At 38.4% G+C, this 19557-nt stretch overlaps 1 protein-coding gene across 2 annotated transcripts in view; it reads left to right on the plus strand.

The window, feature by feature from the left end:
• ncam2a (neural cell adhesion molecule 2a) overlaps positions 1-19557 on the plus strand; it is a 473690-nt gene that overhangs the window by 361856 nt on the left and 92277 nt on the right. For both annotated transcript variants that reach the window (XM_085397463.1, XM_085397464.1), the window contains exons 6-7: positions 5936-6053; positions 15252-15421. In XM_085397463.1, coding sequence (XP_085253589.1) covers positions 5936-6053; positions 15252-15421 — 288 coding nt within the window. The remainder of the gene's footprint in view (positions 1-5935; positions 6054-15251; positions 15422-19557) is intronic.

Genomic DNA, 19557 nt, shown 5'->3' on the forward strand with positions numbered 1-19557 from the left:
AACTTCTTTCCAATAATTCCACTTTCCAATAATTTTTGGATTAGTTGGTTCAGATTGTAGTGTTCGGCACTGTCATCTGCCACTTGTATTCGTTTTTAACACTTTAACACAGATTTTCATTCATCTCTGACCCAATAGCCACAGCAGCCAGTTTCTATAGCAACCGATGATGATGTAAAATGGAAATAACTTCCTGATTTTTTTTGCCTGCATTCTTCCTCAACAAATCCAATTAATTGTGGGTTCGCTCACTCAAACACGAAGCCCCACAATTTTCTCCCTTTGAGCTGTCAGTGAAACTACTGGCTGTGTCCTTCAGGATCTCTTACATGATTTTGCAGCAACATCAATCAAAACTGCTTCGCGTGCAATAAGGGAATATAAATACCCATCTCTGTTACATTACATTCCCAGTTGTAAATCAGGGCTGGTTTGGCTCCAACTTGTGTGTTAATCTAGAAAACGAAACAAATCCTGAATAGAGAACCCAGCAGGGGTCTCGTCTCAAAACACTGACTCACTTAATTTGTAGTAGGTGTAATAGAGTCATGACATTAACCAAGAAGATTTCACAACTTCTAAACACGGGCTATCCTGACTTTATTGAAGCTAATTAGAGGGCTAACAGAAAACAAGTCCTCCAGCTCCTGCATTTAAAATGAGTCATCTTTAAATATGTTTTCATGTATTCTCACATTGGTGGGCATGTCTGTGAACCTCGCATTATCTCGCCCAAGCCTCTGAAGTTTCAAGCATATGACTAATACATGAAGAATTCATAAAGCTTGCCAGATTCTTTTTGGATGCTTAAACCCTGTTGCTGATTTGCTCTTTTGAAGTCTCCTTGCTTGGCAGTTTGTCTCATTAACAGGCCTGTTTCAACAAGGCCCGCTGATGTGGGAGCGTATTGCATAGGAAAAGAGAGGGGAGGAGGGCACACACTGGAGAATAGAGATCTATTGGCTTGGAAATCAATGGTTATCATGTCAGCCAGATGCTTGCTCATCTCACTCGCAGAGTCAGAACTATTGGAAAGGACTCATAGTGTTTGATTATTGCTTAGGCCATTTTTATCCCTGAAAAGCTCTCTGCACCTAAAATGTGTGTGTGCGTGCACTCCATATTGTGTTGATTTTACAGACAAAAAAAGGAGATTTTCATTGATTTTTTTCTTTGTTTTTAGGAGAAACAGTACATAGACAACATGAGATAGCACATAGATCAGACACTATGGAACTGTAGATGTACCGATGTATTTTTCTTCATAGTAATACACACTGGTGCTGTTAGTGTAACTGATCTTTAAAAAAAGACTACAGAACAGAAGCATTGCTTCATTTCTGCACTGATGCCTTGTTTTGATTAGAATTCCCTATCCACAGTATGTTTTTTTTTTTTAAAAAGGCAAGTCTACCTGCTTTACCGCTGTTCTTCATCAAAAAGCAGCAGTTTAATGAGTCCTGAAGCTATTTTTAATATTTAATTTCATCTTTGAGTTGTTGGGGGGGGTTAGATCTAGGTGGAATAAGTGTCCTCTGGATGTCATCACTTGGAGAACAAATTCCTTTCATTATCTCTCAATAACTTCCAAAACCCCCAACTGAGGAGCTGTTTACATTTTTTGAATATTAAAAACACGTTTAGCTTGTTTTTTTGTGAGACCTTTCAAGCTTTTTCAACCCTTTCGACGTGATCAAAGGGAAAAAAATCTCTTTCGCAGCTGCCAGTTGCAGTACCTGTGAAGCAGGTTTTTGTTTGGATCCTAATAGCAAGCGTCCCCATTTTTCAGCAATTTCATCATTCATGTGCTCCAACACCTCTGTGTGGGTAGCGTTGGTCTAATGTTTTGTTGATCCTCTTCTTAGAGAATAAATTAACTTGCTCAAATATCGAGATGGCGGTAGAATTAGAGAATTGGAATGAGTGCATGTTTGATCACACAGAACAAATTTTCAGTTTTTAATTTGCTGCATTTGGGGCATTTTGTTTGTTTTAATTTAATGCCTTCTAATTACAAGCAGACCAGATCTTGTAAACACACCGGTGGCAGCACATGCCTCATTTTGGTAGCTCGTTGTGGAAGAAGCGAAATTTAGCTTCTATAAAGCTAAAACCTTGATTTAAACCTACACATCAGCCTGTATCCAGGTGTGCTGGATGTTATCTGGATGTTAACACATGATGGACATGATTACACCGAGTATTTCCTTTACCTCGACTGTGCTCACGCTGTAATCGGATGAAATTATGCAAATGCAGTAGGTGCAGTTGGTGGGCTAATTGATAAATATAGCACGTCCTCATCGTGTTGTCTGGACTTCAGTCGTTTTTACTATTTTCCTCCCGTACCTTTTACATGGTCCTCGTTTAGAAAAGAAGGGAGAAAAAAGAGAAGGAGGAGGAGTTTGGTGACCTTTCAACATGCAAAGCAGACTTTTCATCAAGAGAAGACAGAGAAGTGGAGATAGCATTGATCTTCTCCTTCAGATGTGATGGGATTGATCCAGTATCCTTCCAGCCTGTGCTTTTGCTTACCCACAATGCATTTCTTCATGCATGGTGCATGAAGTATCTTTATAATTTGATAATAGATAGGAAAGAATTTACATTATAGTTGCCTAAAACTAAACCAAAAATTAAAAAAAAGCTAGACTAAAAAAAAAAAAGCAAATTAACTGAAATAATTTTGTGAGTTGGAAAATGAATTAAACTAAAATAAAAAGATAGAGGTAGTATAGTTTATGACACCTTGACTGATGACACATTGATAAACATGTTTATTGAGACTCTGAATGGAAACAAACCTGTGAGTCAACAGCTTTCAAAAGGCTGTGGATGTTTCTGTGTTTATTTTTTGTGTTACCTCTGATTTTACCTACTGTTTTTTCTCAGTCCTGCCTCTGACATATGCCCTCCATACAATAACTCTGAAAAACACTGAATTGAAATAAGAAAATTTAATTTGGAAACTAAACTAAATTCAAAACATAAAGTCAAAATGAAATAAAAATAAAAATAAGTAGAAAACACAAACCCATAAATACTATACAAACAATACAACAAAAGGCCACAAAGATACTTTAGGTGGTTCATGGACCTGAATTCAAAGCTTAAACCACAGACATCAACAACAGTACTGCAACTCACTGGTTCACTTATTCTAACTCAGTGGATTTCAGGTAGTGCACTTAATTGATTTTCACCTATAGTCGTCAACTGCCCAGCAGAAGCAAAATAGAGGAGTAAATGTTCCAAAGCTCCAATAAGCTGCTCCAGACATGATTAATCACTTACTGTGACTAGTCAGGACCACAGCGGAGCAGTTACAGTGGTAGTCAAAGTACAGCGTAAATACAGGCTTGTGAAACGGATTGAGATGCCTGATAAACATGCTTGCACCATGAAGCTGTCATTCCCTTGTGACGAAGAAAAGCCTGCTCTTCCTCCGCTCTCCTTTCACTGAATGACAAGATGACAGCCCTCAGGTGATTGCATGAAAGGGGCACACTACATGTTCCCGACAGCGCTCACCATATACTCTTGATAAAGTCATCAAGGCCTCTGCTGTTTACCAGCATGCCAATGCAGCTGCTTGTGGAAGATTAGCAAAGCGTGCCGCATTTACGTGGACACTGACTGATGCATGTCAGTTAGTTAGACAGATATAACCGCATATTTTAGCAAAGGAGAGTACACGCAGTGGCAAAACATGCAAAAACAAAGAGGAATTTAAAGGGAACTTCTAGTAGTTTGGTATGGTTTGTGCAAAAATATATGACTGAGAGTAATAGAATCTTTGAAGTCCTGTGAAATGGTAAAATGGTAAATGGCCTGCATTTGTATAGCGCTTTTCTAGTCCCTAAGGACCCCAAAGCGCTTCACACTACATTCAGTCATTCACCCATTCACACACACATTCATACACTGGCGATGGCAAGCTACAGTGAAAAACTAAGTACACCTTTACTGCTTCCATTGAAATTATGAGGATAGGTAGCAGTTAATTAATTGATCATCAGCACGTGTGAGCACCTCTATAAAAGCAGAACGTTTGCAGAGGGTGCACACGTGTAGCTTACAGGTGTGTGCTAACACAGTGCTGAGGAGGAAAGACATCAGTATTGACCTTAGAGAAGGAATTATTGCTGCCTATCAGTCAGGGAAGAATTATGAGTGCATTTAAAGTCCATCGTTCTGCAGTGACAAAGACAATTACAATTCCTCCCCACACACGAGCTACAACTCAGACTACAGCTCCCAGTTAACACGTTGTTGTGATGTTAAAGTTCATAACAGTAGCATTAGAAAAAGGCTGAATAAGTGTGGTTTGCCTGGAATGCTACAAAGAACATGAAGCATGGGTCAGGTTTGCTTTATCTAAACAAACCACAAGACTTCTGGAGCAATGTCCTTTGGACAGACGGAACCAAAGTGGAGATGTTTGGCCACTTAGGTGAAAACCAAACACGTCATAGCTGCTGTCAAGCACAGTGGTGGATGATTAATGCTTATTTAGTAGCCACAGCACCTGGGCACCCTGGGCATGAACTCCTCTGTATACCAACGTATTCTAGAGTCAAATGTGAATCTAAATCTTGGCTCAAATTAGGTCACACAGCAGTGCAATGATGCTAAGCAGAGCAGCAAATCTACAATAAAATGGTTGAAACTGAAAGTCCAGACTTTAACCTAAGTGAAATGCTGTGGTGGGACCTAAAGAAGTAAATAAAAGACCACCTACAAATCTAAATGACCTGAATAATACATTTTGTATGAATAAATGCTCTAAAGAGGATTGGACCAAAATTCCTTCACAATGATGTAAGAGACTGATGCAGTCTCTTACATCATGCAGATGAGGGTTATATACAGTGAAATGAGGTACGGTACCATCGTGACTGTTTGAAACATTGTTATCGGTAAAATGAAATCATGTTGGACACATCTGTTCATTCTTGATTCTGATGTCCAAGCTTTTCTGTTGTATGGGCACTGAAGCAAATAAATGTTCACTCCAAAGTCAAATGCATCAATCTTCAGGCCTCTGGTTCTATTTATCCATCTGTTTTGTATATATATGAGTCCCAGTTTCTCCTTTCTCTTGAATTTAGTGGTGTCAGGTGGCCCAAAAAATACATCTGAAAACTCTTATTAGAAATCAAGATCCAGGTGCTTTAAAAAATACATAAACCATAGGAGATGAACAAAAAATATGTAAATATGATTTGTGAAGACATTTTAAAGATTTGTCAAAGGGCGTCCTTGTCGTATTTCACTTTGATTGCAAGAAAAGTGAAAGAAGCACTGCGTAAATAAATACGAGTCATTTGTAGCCCTAAAAAAAGAGTTTGCATTTGCATGTCCATCAAACCACAGACCTATAAAATCAGGGCAGCAAAGCACTTCTGCTTTTGATTCTGCAGAAATTGGCCTGACAAGAGGAACAATTGTCAGAGCTCGAGCGCTTGACAGGAATAGTTTATTCACAAAAGGAAAGCGTTAGTTTTCACAGCTGTTTTTTTTTTCATGTTGAAACACATTTTCTGTCTTGCCATTGTTTATATAGATTTAACGGAGCATTTCTGAGGCACACAATAGAATAATGGCCTCACGTCAGTGTATTCGGTTCCTTTGTGGGGGTTTTTTACCAAAGCTGGGTCAAAATGTTATTTGAAATCCCCACGGGATTACCAGCAGAAGTAGCGTTTTTCCAGCGCTTGCATACAGGCCACTCGCAAGGCCAATTCAATCCTCATGAAAGTCTTTTATTTGCTTCTTGTGAAAATCCTGCACCATGTAGCATTATGAATACTGAACGTTTTGCTAGATTATAGTCCAATTTTAGCTTTCAGTCCGGATTGATTTGATTAACTCTCAGGATCTAATAGCGCCATGTGTTATTTCCTTTTTTTCTTTTTTTTGTGTGTGTCTGCAGTCCCTCCAGTGTTGTCAGTGTTCCAGCAGTCCTTCAATGCCACAGCTGACTACCAGGAATCTGTCACCTTTACTTGCATCACTTCTGGATCTCCGGACCCCATAGTCACATGGCACAGGTAAAGTTCAAAGAGATATTGGGATTGGGAGACATCCAAAGAATATTGGTGCTCCCTCAAGGATGTAGGATAGGTTTATCCCCAAGTAGACACCCGAAAGTGCTACCCTAATATGATTTCATTCCAAAACCATGAGAATTAATCTGCTGATATAGCAGCGCCTACACTTATGGGAATGCTTCCCACAAGATTCTTGGAGCCTGCTTTTGAGGATTTGCTCCCATTCAGCTCCAACAGCATTTGTGAGGCTCAGTGTTGATTTTGGGCGATAAAACCTGGCTTGCATTGGCGCCCCAATTTATCCCATAAAGTATGAGCTGAGCTCTACACGAGCCCACTCTTCCACTCCAGACTGGGAAAAAATGGCTGTATCCATCTAAGAGAGGAAATGATGTTGAACCAAATGATTAAGGCCATCATACACAAAAGGTTCAACTCCTTAAATAGCCATATATTCAGTTAGAAAACATAAGGGACAAAAACAGCACTGCTTGATTGATTACTGGATTGAAGTCACTTAATTAAGTCAAATTTAACCTTAATTTTCAAATAATACAGGCTATTATGTTCCCTACTACCCATTCGTGCCTATGTACAAATGTGTATATATTGTTTTCAGAGCAACTTTCTTTCATAGTTCTGAGGAATTTATAGTCCACCCTCGCACATTGCCCTCAGCAGCCACACAGTAATATCCATGGCACATAGCAACAGAGCGAAAATTTGCACCTGAAGAGCATTTGACACTCCACTATCCTCTCTACAGCTTGACATCGAGCAATTAGCTTGCACCCACTCGGCAGGCAATCATAACAAGCTCTTTGCACCTGAGCATCTATTGATAACACTTTATTGTTGTTCCATTGAAGTTTTTAGTGTTTGCTTAAAATGGTGTCGTCCCCCCCCCCCAGTTTTCCTTATTGGAACTTACTGGAAAGAGTAGTTTGTGGATGCTCATATTAAACACGTTTCAAGTAATGAGGTCCGTGCATGTAAAAGTAATCACCAAAGCTCTTTTTTGCCTGTTTTTGTCTCTGTGTGATGTCACTGAGAATGAATATCCCTGCCTGGTCTGTGGTCAGCTCAGGCTTATAGATCTGACCCTACCCACCTGCTGTTTAAACCATCTCTATATTTAAGGGGGCTTAAAGGCCCAGTTTGAGATAAATGAGGGTTATTTTGAACTCTGAAATCACGCAAAGCTACTTTAATAGAATCCTAGAATAAACATAATAAACTGAAAATAAGCCTGTAGTATCTTCTCTTGAGACATGATGTCTTTATAAATGTTATAAACAATCCAAACAAACATGACTTACAAGTGACCTCATGGCTCCTCATAATTGCTATATTTTGTAGTTAATTTGGTAAAATAAATACTGTGGGCTTGGCAGCGTTTCTAAAGGGCAAAAAGAGGGCAACAATTCAACAACATATTAGTTTAGTCTTAAATTAAGATATTTTGGTTCCCCACTAGAGTTTGAGCTCCACCATTTACCACGTACAAATGGAAAATGAAATAGCTGCAACAATTTATTGAAATTTGTGCAAACATACATGGAAATAAAGTATAAAACAGAGTTTGTGCAATTCTAACATCCTTGAAGCTCCACTTTTGGTGTGACCACCTCTGTTCTTCAGCACAGTCTGAACTCTTTTAGGCAGGTTTCTTGTCATTTCCTTAAGTAGTCTTCAGGAATAATTCTACCGGTTTCTTGAATGACATTCAAAGCTCTCCTTTGGATGTTTTTGGCTCTAGGGAGGCCAATCCATGACTGATAGTGCTTCATTGTGTGTTTTTCTATCCAGGTATGCTTTACTGCATTGGCAGTGTGTTTGGGATCATTGTCATGCTGAAAAAGGAAGCTAATGGCAATCAGATGTTTTCTAGATGGTATTGCATGGTGAATCAATCAATGGTCCTTTTCTGTGTTCATAATTTTATGGATTTTGACAAGATCTCCAACACAAATAACTGAAATGCAACTAAAACCAAGACAGAGCCTCCACTATGTATTACAGATGGTCATAGACACTCACTGTTGTACCTCTCTCCTGACCTTCTACATACACATTGATGATGATTTGAACCAAAAGTTTCAAAAAATTTGGATTCATCGCTCCACATTTTCAGTCCAGTTCTTGTGTACATATCTCAGCCTTTTATCCTTGTTTTCTCTCCTTAAGAATGACTTGACAGCCGCCCTTCCACTGAGATGATTTCTGATGTGGCCTCAGTGAACAGTAGATGGATCAACTGAAGGGCCAGATACATCTCTCAGATCCTGCGTCAGGTGTTTGCTGGAATTTTTTCTGTTTCTTAAGGAAACTGTTCATCTGCTGTATGTAGTTTTTTTTTTTAGCCTTTTTGAAGGTAGTAACGTCCAGCAGAACCAGACTCAGGAAGGGGCAACCAGTCATGGATTACTCATTTACAGCTGTGTTTGTGGCATTCAAAGAATATATGCCAATATCAGCAGATATTAGCTCTCTGTTAATATATCAGCTGAGCATTATTTGAACTGTAGCAAAGGGCATTAATTAATGCTTTCATAGTCCATAATTATGATGTGGGCCTATGATCTGTTATTATTATTATTGTACTTTTAAGTAACTTGGTCAGTGCTGTGCAGCAGATAAAAGCACATAAACCGATGCTGAGCATGTGCATCAATGGTAAACACAGATGCCTTTATTCATCACCCTAACAAAGAGGTCACATACCTCTCAGAGCGCTTACCTTCATCACAGGAGCGCTGCACAATTCTGCAGAAGATGAAGCACAGCGAGGTGAATTCTTCACTCCTGCATTTCATGTGACATCATCTCTGTGAGTAATACAGATGTAATGAGAACTGAACTGTCTGTTTGAAAGAGAGGTTGAATACAGCAGAAAAAAATGAGGCACATGCATCACTTTGTGAAGTACAAACAAAATTTGAAAGGTGACGCACAGCTGGAAGCAGCCTAAACTTTGTAAACCTCATTCATCTTGCTCCCTTGTTTTGGGGCTCCAAAAAAGTAGGAATTACTTTTACTCCGGGGTGTCTTACCTTGGCTTTTCAGCTCTGGAGCACAACAGTGAAATGTAATTTTAATGATTTAACAGCTGGCGTTATATTTTGCAGAATATTTCAGTGTGAAGATGGCAAAGTGCACATCTCCATCCTTACTTTTATATTGAGACAATCCCTGTGACAGCTTAACGACCTCAGTCTCAGTTTTGCTTTAAGTGTAAAAGTGAGTTTTGTTTGACGTTGTGAGTTTTGTTTCACAATAAGCCCGTTAAAATGAGGAGCCTGGGAAATAAGATATCTTGATAGGTTTCTCATAGTATCACAGAATGAAAGAGGCTTAGATACAGAAGCATTCACTCTTACATGGTGCTCACTGATGTGCTGAGGCAATTAAAAATAACCACAGAAGTAAGCGACTAAACCTTTTTCTTAATAAAATTCTCTTGCATGGTCAGATGTGCCATTCACAAAATTTGATGTTCGCAAGATCAAGAAAGGTTTAAACCAAGTCTCAGAGAAACTCAGCGTAGTACCGAGAGCTAATGAGACTTTATTCTTTGTTCTTCTACAGCAGAGAAGTCAAACTCGTTTCACACTGTGGGCCATGCACAGCCCACTTTGATCTTAAGTGGGACGGACCAGTGAAACTCCTATTTCTGTCAGCGTAAAGAAGTGTAATCACACATTTAATCCCTGAGATATTTTAATTTTAAAAAAGAAGTGTAATTTCAACAATATATCTCAGTTTTTCTACATGATAATGAAACGCTGCTTTGGGCTTAAATTGTAAGAAATACACATGTAAAATTACAGAAAACGTTCTGTTAGCTCATTGCGACTGTTAATTCCAAATAAATTCATAATGGTTTATCTAATTATTTACGTTGGTGCAGTATGACTGGAGGAAGCTGTAAAACTTATGAAAACACATCTAAAAGTCTAAAATGTATGCCCTCCATAACATTTTCCAAACCCTTCCAGTGGGTCAGATTGGAGGCTTTGCTAGGCCGATTCTGGCCCCTGGGCCTTATATTTGATACCCCCGTTCTGAAGTGTTGCGGTTTCAGGTCAGAAGGCAGCCTGTTTTCATTCCCAGTGCTCAGATTCTTCCAGGTTTTGTTTTTGGTTTTTTTTGTTTTTTAAAGCTGCTGGTCTCTCAGAGATATGCCCAAGGTGTATTTTGGCTTCTGCTGGAATACCAGGGGTCACCATAATGGTGACACCCAGCTCGTCACACTTGGATGCTTGTTCAGAACCCCTTGACATTACACTTACGCTACCTTGGGTATCCTTGAGCCTAATTCTTTCATCTTGCAAAGTGATTCTTGTTAGGAGCATTAACAGATCGGGGTTATTACACCAAAAAGTAATGCATTACACATAACTCGTTACTTTTTAAAGGTTAAAATGCTATGTTACTTAATTATACCTGTAGAAATTAATTAGAAACACCACTCATCACATTAATTTTGTGTTATTTCGCATAACCACCTGAGATGCATTGGCACACAATTGCCGTTTAACAATATGAGCCTTGTTCCACACACTGGCATCCTGGCCTATCCTAATGAGGACACACACACACACAAGGTCTTTTTGTAAGTGTTTAAGAATTCACACAAAGCCGAGGGCAAAGTTAAAATGCAGCACTTCAAAGAAAAATGTTACGGCCACAGTGATTCTGTGATAGGAACAGGTGCCGTAACTGCTTTTGTTGCCTGTTGAAAATGAAGCTTTAGATGCTTGGCTGGGGTCAGCATATACTCTGACATCAGTCTGAGTTCTTCACTGCTCACTTTGACAGCATGCTGTCGAAAGTACTGTGCGAAAAATGAAAGCTGGACACCGCTCTGCTATTTTTCTTCCCCTACTACATCAGCTGAAGTCAGCTGATTGTAGCCCAAGTGCACAGAAAAAACATTACCCTTGATTTTGTTTTATCTGAGTACTCATCATGCAGATAATTGAAGAACTTGCGGTACCAGTTGAAGGTTTGAATGGGTGAGTGTGTCGGAAAGGGATAAGTGAGGGATTACTGGCTAATATGATTACTTGATTTGTTTTTACAGTAATGCTTTGGATTACTGTAATGTGATTGGAGTAACTTTGTGTCCTAACATAGCAGGTTGAGGCACTAAAACCTGCTGTGCACATGTATTTTCATTGCTCTGTGGTTCTTAGGCTTGCACATTGGCAGTATGTCATTCGCTCTCAAAGTGTGGGTCATACTGAGATTCTATTTTGACATATTTTGGGGTTTTGTGACACTTTTAGTCTCATGGAGTGTAGCTGTAGTAATGTGGCTTGGCCACTACCCTGCTACAAGTAGATAATGGCACAACCTTGTGCCAGACCTAGACACCTTAGTCTTTATCAGAGGCATGAAAATTGCAAGTTCAACATCACCATTTGAATTAGCATGTTAACTTTGTGCGAGTGCTTTTTAACCTATTATGACACAGTCATACTTGGAAAAAATATTAACAAGACATTGTGAAACGAACTTGTGATCTCATTGCCTTTGAAGACCACTCGCAGTCAGTTGCTGTCTTTAAAGCAACTTTGGTACATCAAGAGAGCACTAAGAATCAGTAGGAATCAGTCTGCAGCTAAACGGAGTCCAGTTGGCAATTACTTGCAATCGGCAATATGAAAAATGGCAATTATTTGAGATAAACTGGCAAAAATCAAAACTAAAAAATGAGTAAACAAATATTAACATAGTTGCTGCAGGACAACATTTTGTCCTGACAACCTTGTTTTATATAGAAATAGAATAGATAGAAAGGTTCAAGGTCAAGTTCCATACTGCAAAGAGATGTGTCACAGTACAAGGTCATCAGTGACCAGGCACAGTCAGTTATAGACTGATTCCGTAACATTTGGGGTTAGATACAGGCTTATGGTGACATTGGAGCAACATCCACCTCTTTCTATGAATTGTTTTGCCACTTTTAGCACCATGAAATGAAAAAAGTGCATAACAGAAAAACCATAAAACCATAACACATATCATACGTGCTTTAGCATGGAGCTAAAATACACCCAAACCCCAGTGGATGTCAGTTGCATAATGTACATAATGTGCTGCATGTTTTATTTCAGCATACCATCCTGCGAGGTTTACTTGAAAGGGTACTCTTGCATGCTCCCACTTCACTCTAATGCTCACGTACTATTTTTTTTAATGCTGACTGAATAAAATATAAATCACCTGTCAAGGTCTCATTTCAGCTGACTGCAGATTTTGAACTTTTTTAGTGACCATGGACTGCCAAACATTTCTGTGTAGTCTGTTTCATTTCCCAGGTCAATAAGTCCTGTGTGTCAGTCCCAGACTACAGAATTAAAATGCGTAAATCACAACAAAGGCTTCGGTATAAACAACGCATCACATTCCAATTTAGTTTTTCTTTTGATGCCACCCCTCCTAACTAATTCCAGGCTCTCCCGTTGCATTTCCTGTCAGAGCGAGGTTTCACCTCATCCTCTGTGCATCTTGGGTAATGGACTACCTGTCAGCAGTCAGTCAGTATAATGACATTCAGCACTGCAGCACGCCCTCCACTGTCCATTCCAAAGATGAGGCCTCTCTTCATTTCCTCTTTGGCTCACCAGAGTTATTATTACTTGGCTTTGGTGTTTCCTCTGACGACTTTCAATTATCCTCCCTCTCGCTTTTCCTACAGTACAATGAGGCTGAGCTCACCACGCAGTATAACTGCACTCGTGTCTATTTGTGTCTGAGTCTTCAAATCCCCTCATGTGAAATCTCTAAAAAAATAAGAGTTTTTTAGTGGAACAGTAAAATATACACTGTGAATAATACAACAGCCTGAACTGAAGACTTGAGATATATCTGTTCTGAATTTATTACATAAAATAACTTGTAAAATAAAATAAAAAAACAAGATGCTATTGTCCATATTTAACGAAATGTTATTTTTTTTTATCTCTTTTCATACCTTTTCTTTATATTTGCGAGTGGGGCAGATTAATAATGAATCACAACTGAATATGCTGAAGCACATTTGCAAACATCAGATCAGCTTTATCTGTTTTGTGTTCGTTTATGTAAACCCTTAATGATTTTAATTTCGAGAATCTCATCCGTTTATGCTCTGCTTCACATTCACACTGATACATAAAACTATATGTAAGCCTTTCAGATCCCCTGGGCAGATTAAATATTTCACTGAGTGAGAATTGGGGAGAAAAACTAAGTGCAAACCCTGCAGTAAATGAGCCATTTTTCAATTGATAATGAACTGTCTGAAATCCAATTTTTACTTAATTAATACATAAATTGGGCAAAAAATGGTGACTGTGGCACTCTTGTTCAAGTTTAAACATGCTATCCTACATGAAAACTCCCAGAACATAAACGTCTTACTTGTTAGGGTTCGTTCATAGAGCTTAAATTAAATATAAGTACTAGAAAAGCTCCAATAAAGCTTAGTTATAACAACAAAGTAGAGAAAAGCTGTGTTGAAGCAATAACTTTTTGTTTTATGACAGAAGAAGGGTCTTCACAAGTTATCAGAAGGAAGTAGTAACCAGGGCTTGGATCAAAGGCAGGCCTGTATTTGTTTTTAAGGTTTTTTTTAATAAGTAGTATATTTCACTAAAAAACTTTCCATTTGCTTTGGTAAAGTTAATGCATGTACTGATAAAACTGCAGAGCGCAGTAAGTCACACATAATAAAGATCAGTTTGGATCTCTGTAGAGATCTTACTTTTGCCAGAGAGCAACCCAGAAACTGCTGCACCCATGTTCTCACAGTTTACTTAAACTGACACAGACATGAACAAACATTCATTTTGTCTGGCTTTAATTTGTTTGCATCAACCACTTCCCAAGTGTTTATTATTATTAGAGACACAGCTTTTAACTGGCTGCAGTTATTTTATTTGAGGAAATGCAATATGCAAAACAAAGTCTAGTTAAATCTGCACTGTACACACTGGTTTGTATATGTTCGTTTTAAAGAGTCCCTTCCAAATTTGTCCTTTTTTGGCATTTTTATTTATTAATATTCATAAATGGCACAACAGTATTATCAGTTTTCATAGTAAGAATGCTACCATGTTACCAAAGGTACGTATTTACAAATCCAGGACATGGAGAGCAACATCAGCGATCTTCCCATGTTGTGTCCCCCAGGTCAATACTAAGTTTGTTTTGTTGTAATATCCATAAGCTCACAAGTAAAGTATTGGGCTGTATTGGGTATTCACATACTAAACACAAACTTCAGCTGTCTGTAGTTTGCTGATATGCAGTATAGGAAAGTAGATCTTAAAAGAAAATTCTGGTTACATATCAGAGAATTAAATTTGTGTGCTACAAAATTAAATGTATGTAAACAAGTATTTCCCGTGTTTTGGGTGCCATTGCTGCTTGATCCTACATGAATTCAGTAACTAAGCTAATCTTATTTTTAGCGACTTACAAATGCTGTAAAAGGACCTGTTGTCTAAATCAAAAAAAACAAAGCTATCCCTTGAACCTTTTAGACTACACGCCTGGTTAACTAGCTGCAAATAAACAAGCGGAGGAGGCAGCTAACATGCGTCAGACTATTATGATTTTGTTATGAAGCTTAAATATAGACATGCGTCAATTTATCAGTTTGATTTTTCTGGATAATTTCCCCACAGAGCCCAGTAAGAAAAGACATTAAGTCAGCAATGCATCTCCGCACCACACCGGAGTCATTTAGTGAGCATTGCAGTCCATAAGAAAACATTCACAGCAACACTAGTGAGTGCTGGCAGGCCTGTAACTGACACGATAAAGATGTTACTTTTCTGCATGGCAGAGTTTCACAACTCTGATGACATACAACAAACTATTCATCGAGCAATTGTTATTTCAATTATTGCCTGATCTGTTTATCCAAAACAATCCTTTCATCACACTTCAAATAGTGTCTATAAAAAGTGCCGTCATGTTTTCACCTGTTTACCTGCTATAGATAGAAATAGTTTCAAAGCCGAGGTGTCTGCACTTTGCCTGATTTTTATGGGATCGGTTGACACCCAAAATACAGAGATTATACATCTGTAACATCAAACGTGTACTGACGCATTCATATTTTAGGAGTTCAGTGTCAGTTTTGAGGTAGTTGCCAAATATTTCCACTCCTTACTTATGTGCCTCTGCTTTTCACTCGTGCAGGAAAGGGCAGCAGCTGGAGCCATCGGACCAGTACATTTTGAACAGGCTTGATGGCGGGCGGAGCATGTTAACCATCCGCAACATCCGGCAGGGTGATGGAGGCACCTACTCCTGCAGAGCCACCAATAAGGCAGGATCCCAGGAAAGAGAGCTCTTCCTCAAAGTGTTTGGTAAGCATGCAATCTGAGTAAAATACTATAGTTGTATAAGATACAGTTTATTTATCCTAAATTTTCAGATATTAATCACAACTATTAAAAATAGTGCAAATAATGTCAAAAAGATTAGTAAAAGAAAATATACAATAATATAACAAGATAAAATAGATCCATAAGGTAAGAGGCACTGTGGATCAAAATCAAAATATAATAAGACATGTTCAAGAAATATGAAGGTTTTAGAACAATATATAAAATATTAATAAGGTTTAATTAAATTTAATTTTCTAATTTTCTACAGACACTGGCCACTTTATTATATACATCTCTTCAACAGTGCTCATAATTACGGGTACCACTCCTGTCAGTTAAAAAACGGAAACTACAGACACCTCACCAAAACTGGACAACAGAAGACTATAAAAATTGTCTTAATTTCTTCTCCTGGTAGAGTCAGTCTTTGGTCGACTCACATGAAAGTGTGGTGCTGTCCTGCCTCATATCAATAGTTCAGTCTGTTGGTGTGTAATGGTTTGGGGGACTTTTTCTTGGAACATTTTAGTGTTATTTGAGCACCAACTGATAAGTGTAAGAAAAACCACGTTGTTCCTTCTATCTCCCCAAACCAGGACTAACATAAAAAAATCCCTTCCTATCACTTTAAAGGGTTTGTTTTCTTTTTCCATTATCTGTTATTTGGTGCCCCACCAAAGATTTTAAATGTAATAGCATTACCCATGACAGTAAACAGTGTTTTATGTTGATCCATAAAGCTTTATTGTAAGGACATCCACAAATTCCATTTTATAAAGAAATGCAGAAAAAAATGTCCAAATATGACAGTCGGCCCACACCAATAACAGCTTTATCAAAGTGATATATTTCTGTTAAAAAATAAATATTTCATTTATTGCTTCATATTTCAATTACTGCGCTCCTCATAAAAAATTTCAATTTATATTTTCATAAACCTGCCAGCTATTTCCTCACAGATCGACGTGATAGCGCTGCTTCTAGCTCATGAAAATGTATGGAGATTTGTGCTCAAGTCATCAACATCCTTTGGAGATGTGAAAAGCGCTTGTTCTTCAAAATGCACATTTAAATGAAGAAGTTAAGGGGGTGGGAGGAGTTCTGCTTCCAGGCCGTGTGGTGGGAGAACGCAGTTGTAAGTTAGTTTTATTACCCTTGACAGCACAGGCAGGAGGAAAACAGGAATTTTAAGTTAGACAAGGTGTGTGCAGGTGTGTATGTGCGCTTCACTCGTGTTTAGGCGCTGTAACCCATTGTGAGCCTCATCTTTTTCTGTGGCACTTTCACAGATCTGTTTGCACATGTTTGTTGTTAGGTGTTTGCTTTTATACACTCTAAGATGTTCACATCTGGGGGCCTCCAGGAAACATAGTGTGTCTTTTGGCTGCTCTGTAAAGTTGCAAGAGCAGTCCATGAGCTGTAAAAGGCTGAAGCCTGCAGTCTTCGGGGATTATGTCAACTTGTCCTGCTTTTCAGGCAATGAGTCATTTGTTGCTGTAGAAGAAAATCCATACTATTAAGGAATAGCTGCATGTACTTGTTAGACATGCTAGAAGAGTGGCTCAAGGGATGCTTGGTTGGTCACTCTATTACTTTAGTCTGGACTGAAATATCTCAACAATTTCTCTGTGGATTTCCATTTACTTTAATGACTTTTATGACTTTGTTGGTCCACTAACTTTCCTACCCAGCAAATATTGTTGAGAAGATATTACAGATCACTTTGGAGAATTCTAAACAACACTGAGATTTGGTAAAAAAAAAGTAAAACCTAAATGCTGTCTTCATCAGTTTCGTTCAAAAAATAGTCTAGAAAACATATCTTAAATTCTATTAAAGAGTAAAACGGTGTATTTTATCAACAGTTCAACTATGCCAACAATAGAAGAGAAGAGAATAGTCTTTTATTTTCATTGTACATTTAAAACCAAATTGTGGGTGCTCTACGGCAGCTATGTAGGAATAAAATATAAATATCAAACAAACAGGAGATTAGAGCTTAGGCCATTCTTGCCATCAGGCCCGCTGCCCTGCTAATGTTGTTTCCAGTGACAGAAGCACATAATGACATGAGATTTATAAAACTAAATTTGTTATTGTTTAAAAAATGACTTTCAGGGCTAGTCGACATTATATGTCCACATTCTAACATTTCACAACCAAATAAGATTTTATTTAGTGGGGACAGGTTAATTTGAAACTCTAAATTGAAAAGAGGTGTGAATGTGTCTGTGTGTTAGCCCTGCGATAGACTGGCGACCTGTCCAGGGTGTACCCTGCCTCTCGCCCTAAGACAGCTGGGATAAGCTCCACTGCCCCCCACGACCCTGAAAAGGATAAGCGGAAGCGAATGGATGGATGTATGGATAAGATTTTATTTATTTAATTTAGTAAAAATGCCAAGCTCTTTTTTGAGAAAAAAAATCATGAATCACTTCTTCTCTTTTGTTGCGGAAAAATAATTTAAGCATTGAAACCAAACAGATTTTCTGAGATTTATTGAAAGAAAGTTAAACCCTTGCAAAGGGATCAATACAATGCAAACGGGGTTTGTACCAGCGTTGACCAACAGGTAAAATAATAACAGCTCCTTTAAAGCCGTTGTGTGGATACAATCTTTGTCTATTCAGTGGTTGGGAGTGAAATCCTCGCCATCATCTAGGCACCAGCTTGATAATGAAGTGTATCATGGCCTTGAGCAAATCTTAAAGTCATTTGTTTTCCCGTCTTCATACACTCTTTCGTTATACAAGAAATTTACAATTGCATATCAATAGTACGCAGAGGTTAGATGAGGTGAAACAAAAATTTTCCATCACACATTTCAACCAAATTTAGAGGTAAAGGGTGCTTCTTTTTAAAGGTTATAACTAACTGACCTGATTAAGCCCAACCCCCCCCCCCCAAAAAAAAGAAAAAAAAAAAAAAACAACCGTGAGTTGGGATCTGGTGAGAGTTTCCTCTTTACTAGTTATCTACCACCATTATGTCAAAATGTAAATCCATCAAACCTGCAAAACTAATTTTGTTCCTTTCAGATCTGCTTTTTTTTTTTTCTTTAATGGCTTTTAGCAAATGTTGTTGCTAATAGCATGAACGTTTGTGTGATGGTGATTGTTGTACACCTACTAACATGTGCATGTTGTCAGAGCCAACAAACAACTGTTTCACCCCTTATATCAAGACACTCCTAAACCAAAGGTTCTGTGACACATTCTTATTTTCAGATGAAAGTAAGTTCAGTATTTTAGGAAATCAAGTTCTTAAAGTCTGGAGGAAGAGCAAAGAGCAGAATCCAAGGTGTTTGAAGTCTACAATGAAGTCAGTGATGAGTTAAAGCATAGGTGTCAAACTCTGGCCAGCGGGCCAAATTTGGCCATACCGCGAGCCATACCAAATTATTATTAGAGCTGGCCTACTGGTATTATACAACTAATATATATATTGTTTAGTATTAAGCTTTCCTTGTTCCATATTCTGTTTTTCAGCAAAACTTGTTTGAGTCCATTAGAAGAGATTCATTCTTAAATCTGGAGGAAGATTTTTTTTCCCAATAAATATTAATGTTAGCCCGCGACCTTGTTCCAGTTTTGAATTTTGGCCCACTGTGTATTTGAGTTTGACACGCCTGAGTTAGAGTGACATGTGATCTGCTGGTTCAGGTGCTGGCAGATGGACTGCTGTGTTTTATCAGGTCCAAAGTCAACACTGCTGTCTACCAAGTGATTTTAGAGCATGCGAGCTTTGTGGAGATGCCAATTTCTTATCACCTGGCACAGTGCCGAAACTACTACCAAATTATCTGCTGACCATACTATTACTTTGCTTGATTGGCCAGCCACCTCGCCTGACCTGAACACCACAACCCAGGCTTCAATAACACCTCAGAAGTGCGACAGGCTTCTTTTTATATTGTATAGAATATATATATATATACACTCAACAAAAATATAAACGCAACACCTTTGTTACTGCTCCCATTCCCCATGGGATGGACGTAGAGACCTAAAATTCATTCCAGATACACAATATAACCATCCCTCCCAAACAGTGGTCACAAATCAGTCCAAATGTGTGGTAGTGGGCACATCTGCCATATTGAGATAATCCATCCC

This window comes from Rhamphochromis longiceps, linkage group LG23 (genome assembly GCF_057381845.1).
Source record: "Rhamphochromis longiceps isolate RC_006_pf linkage group LG23, R_longiceps_female_GT1.1, whole genome shotgun sequence".
NCBI lineage: Eukaryota > Metazoa > Chordata > Actinopteri > Cichliformes > Cichlidae > Rhamphochromis > Rhamphochromis longiceps.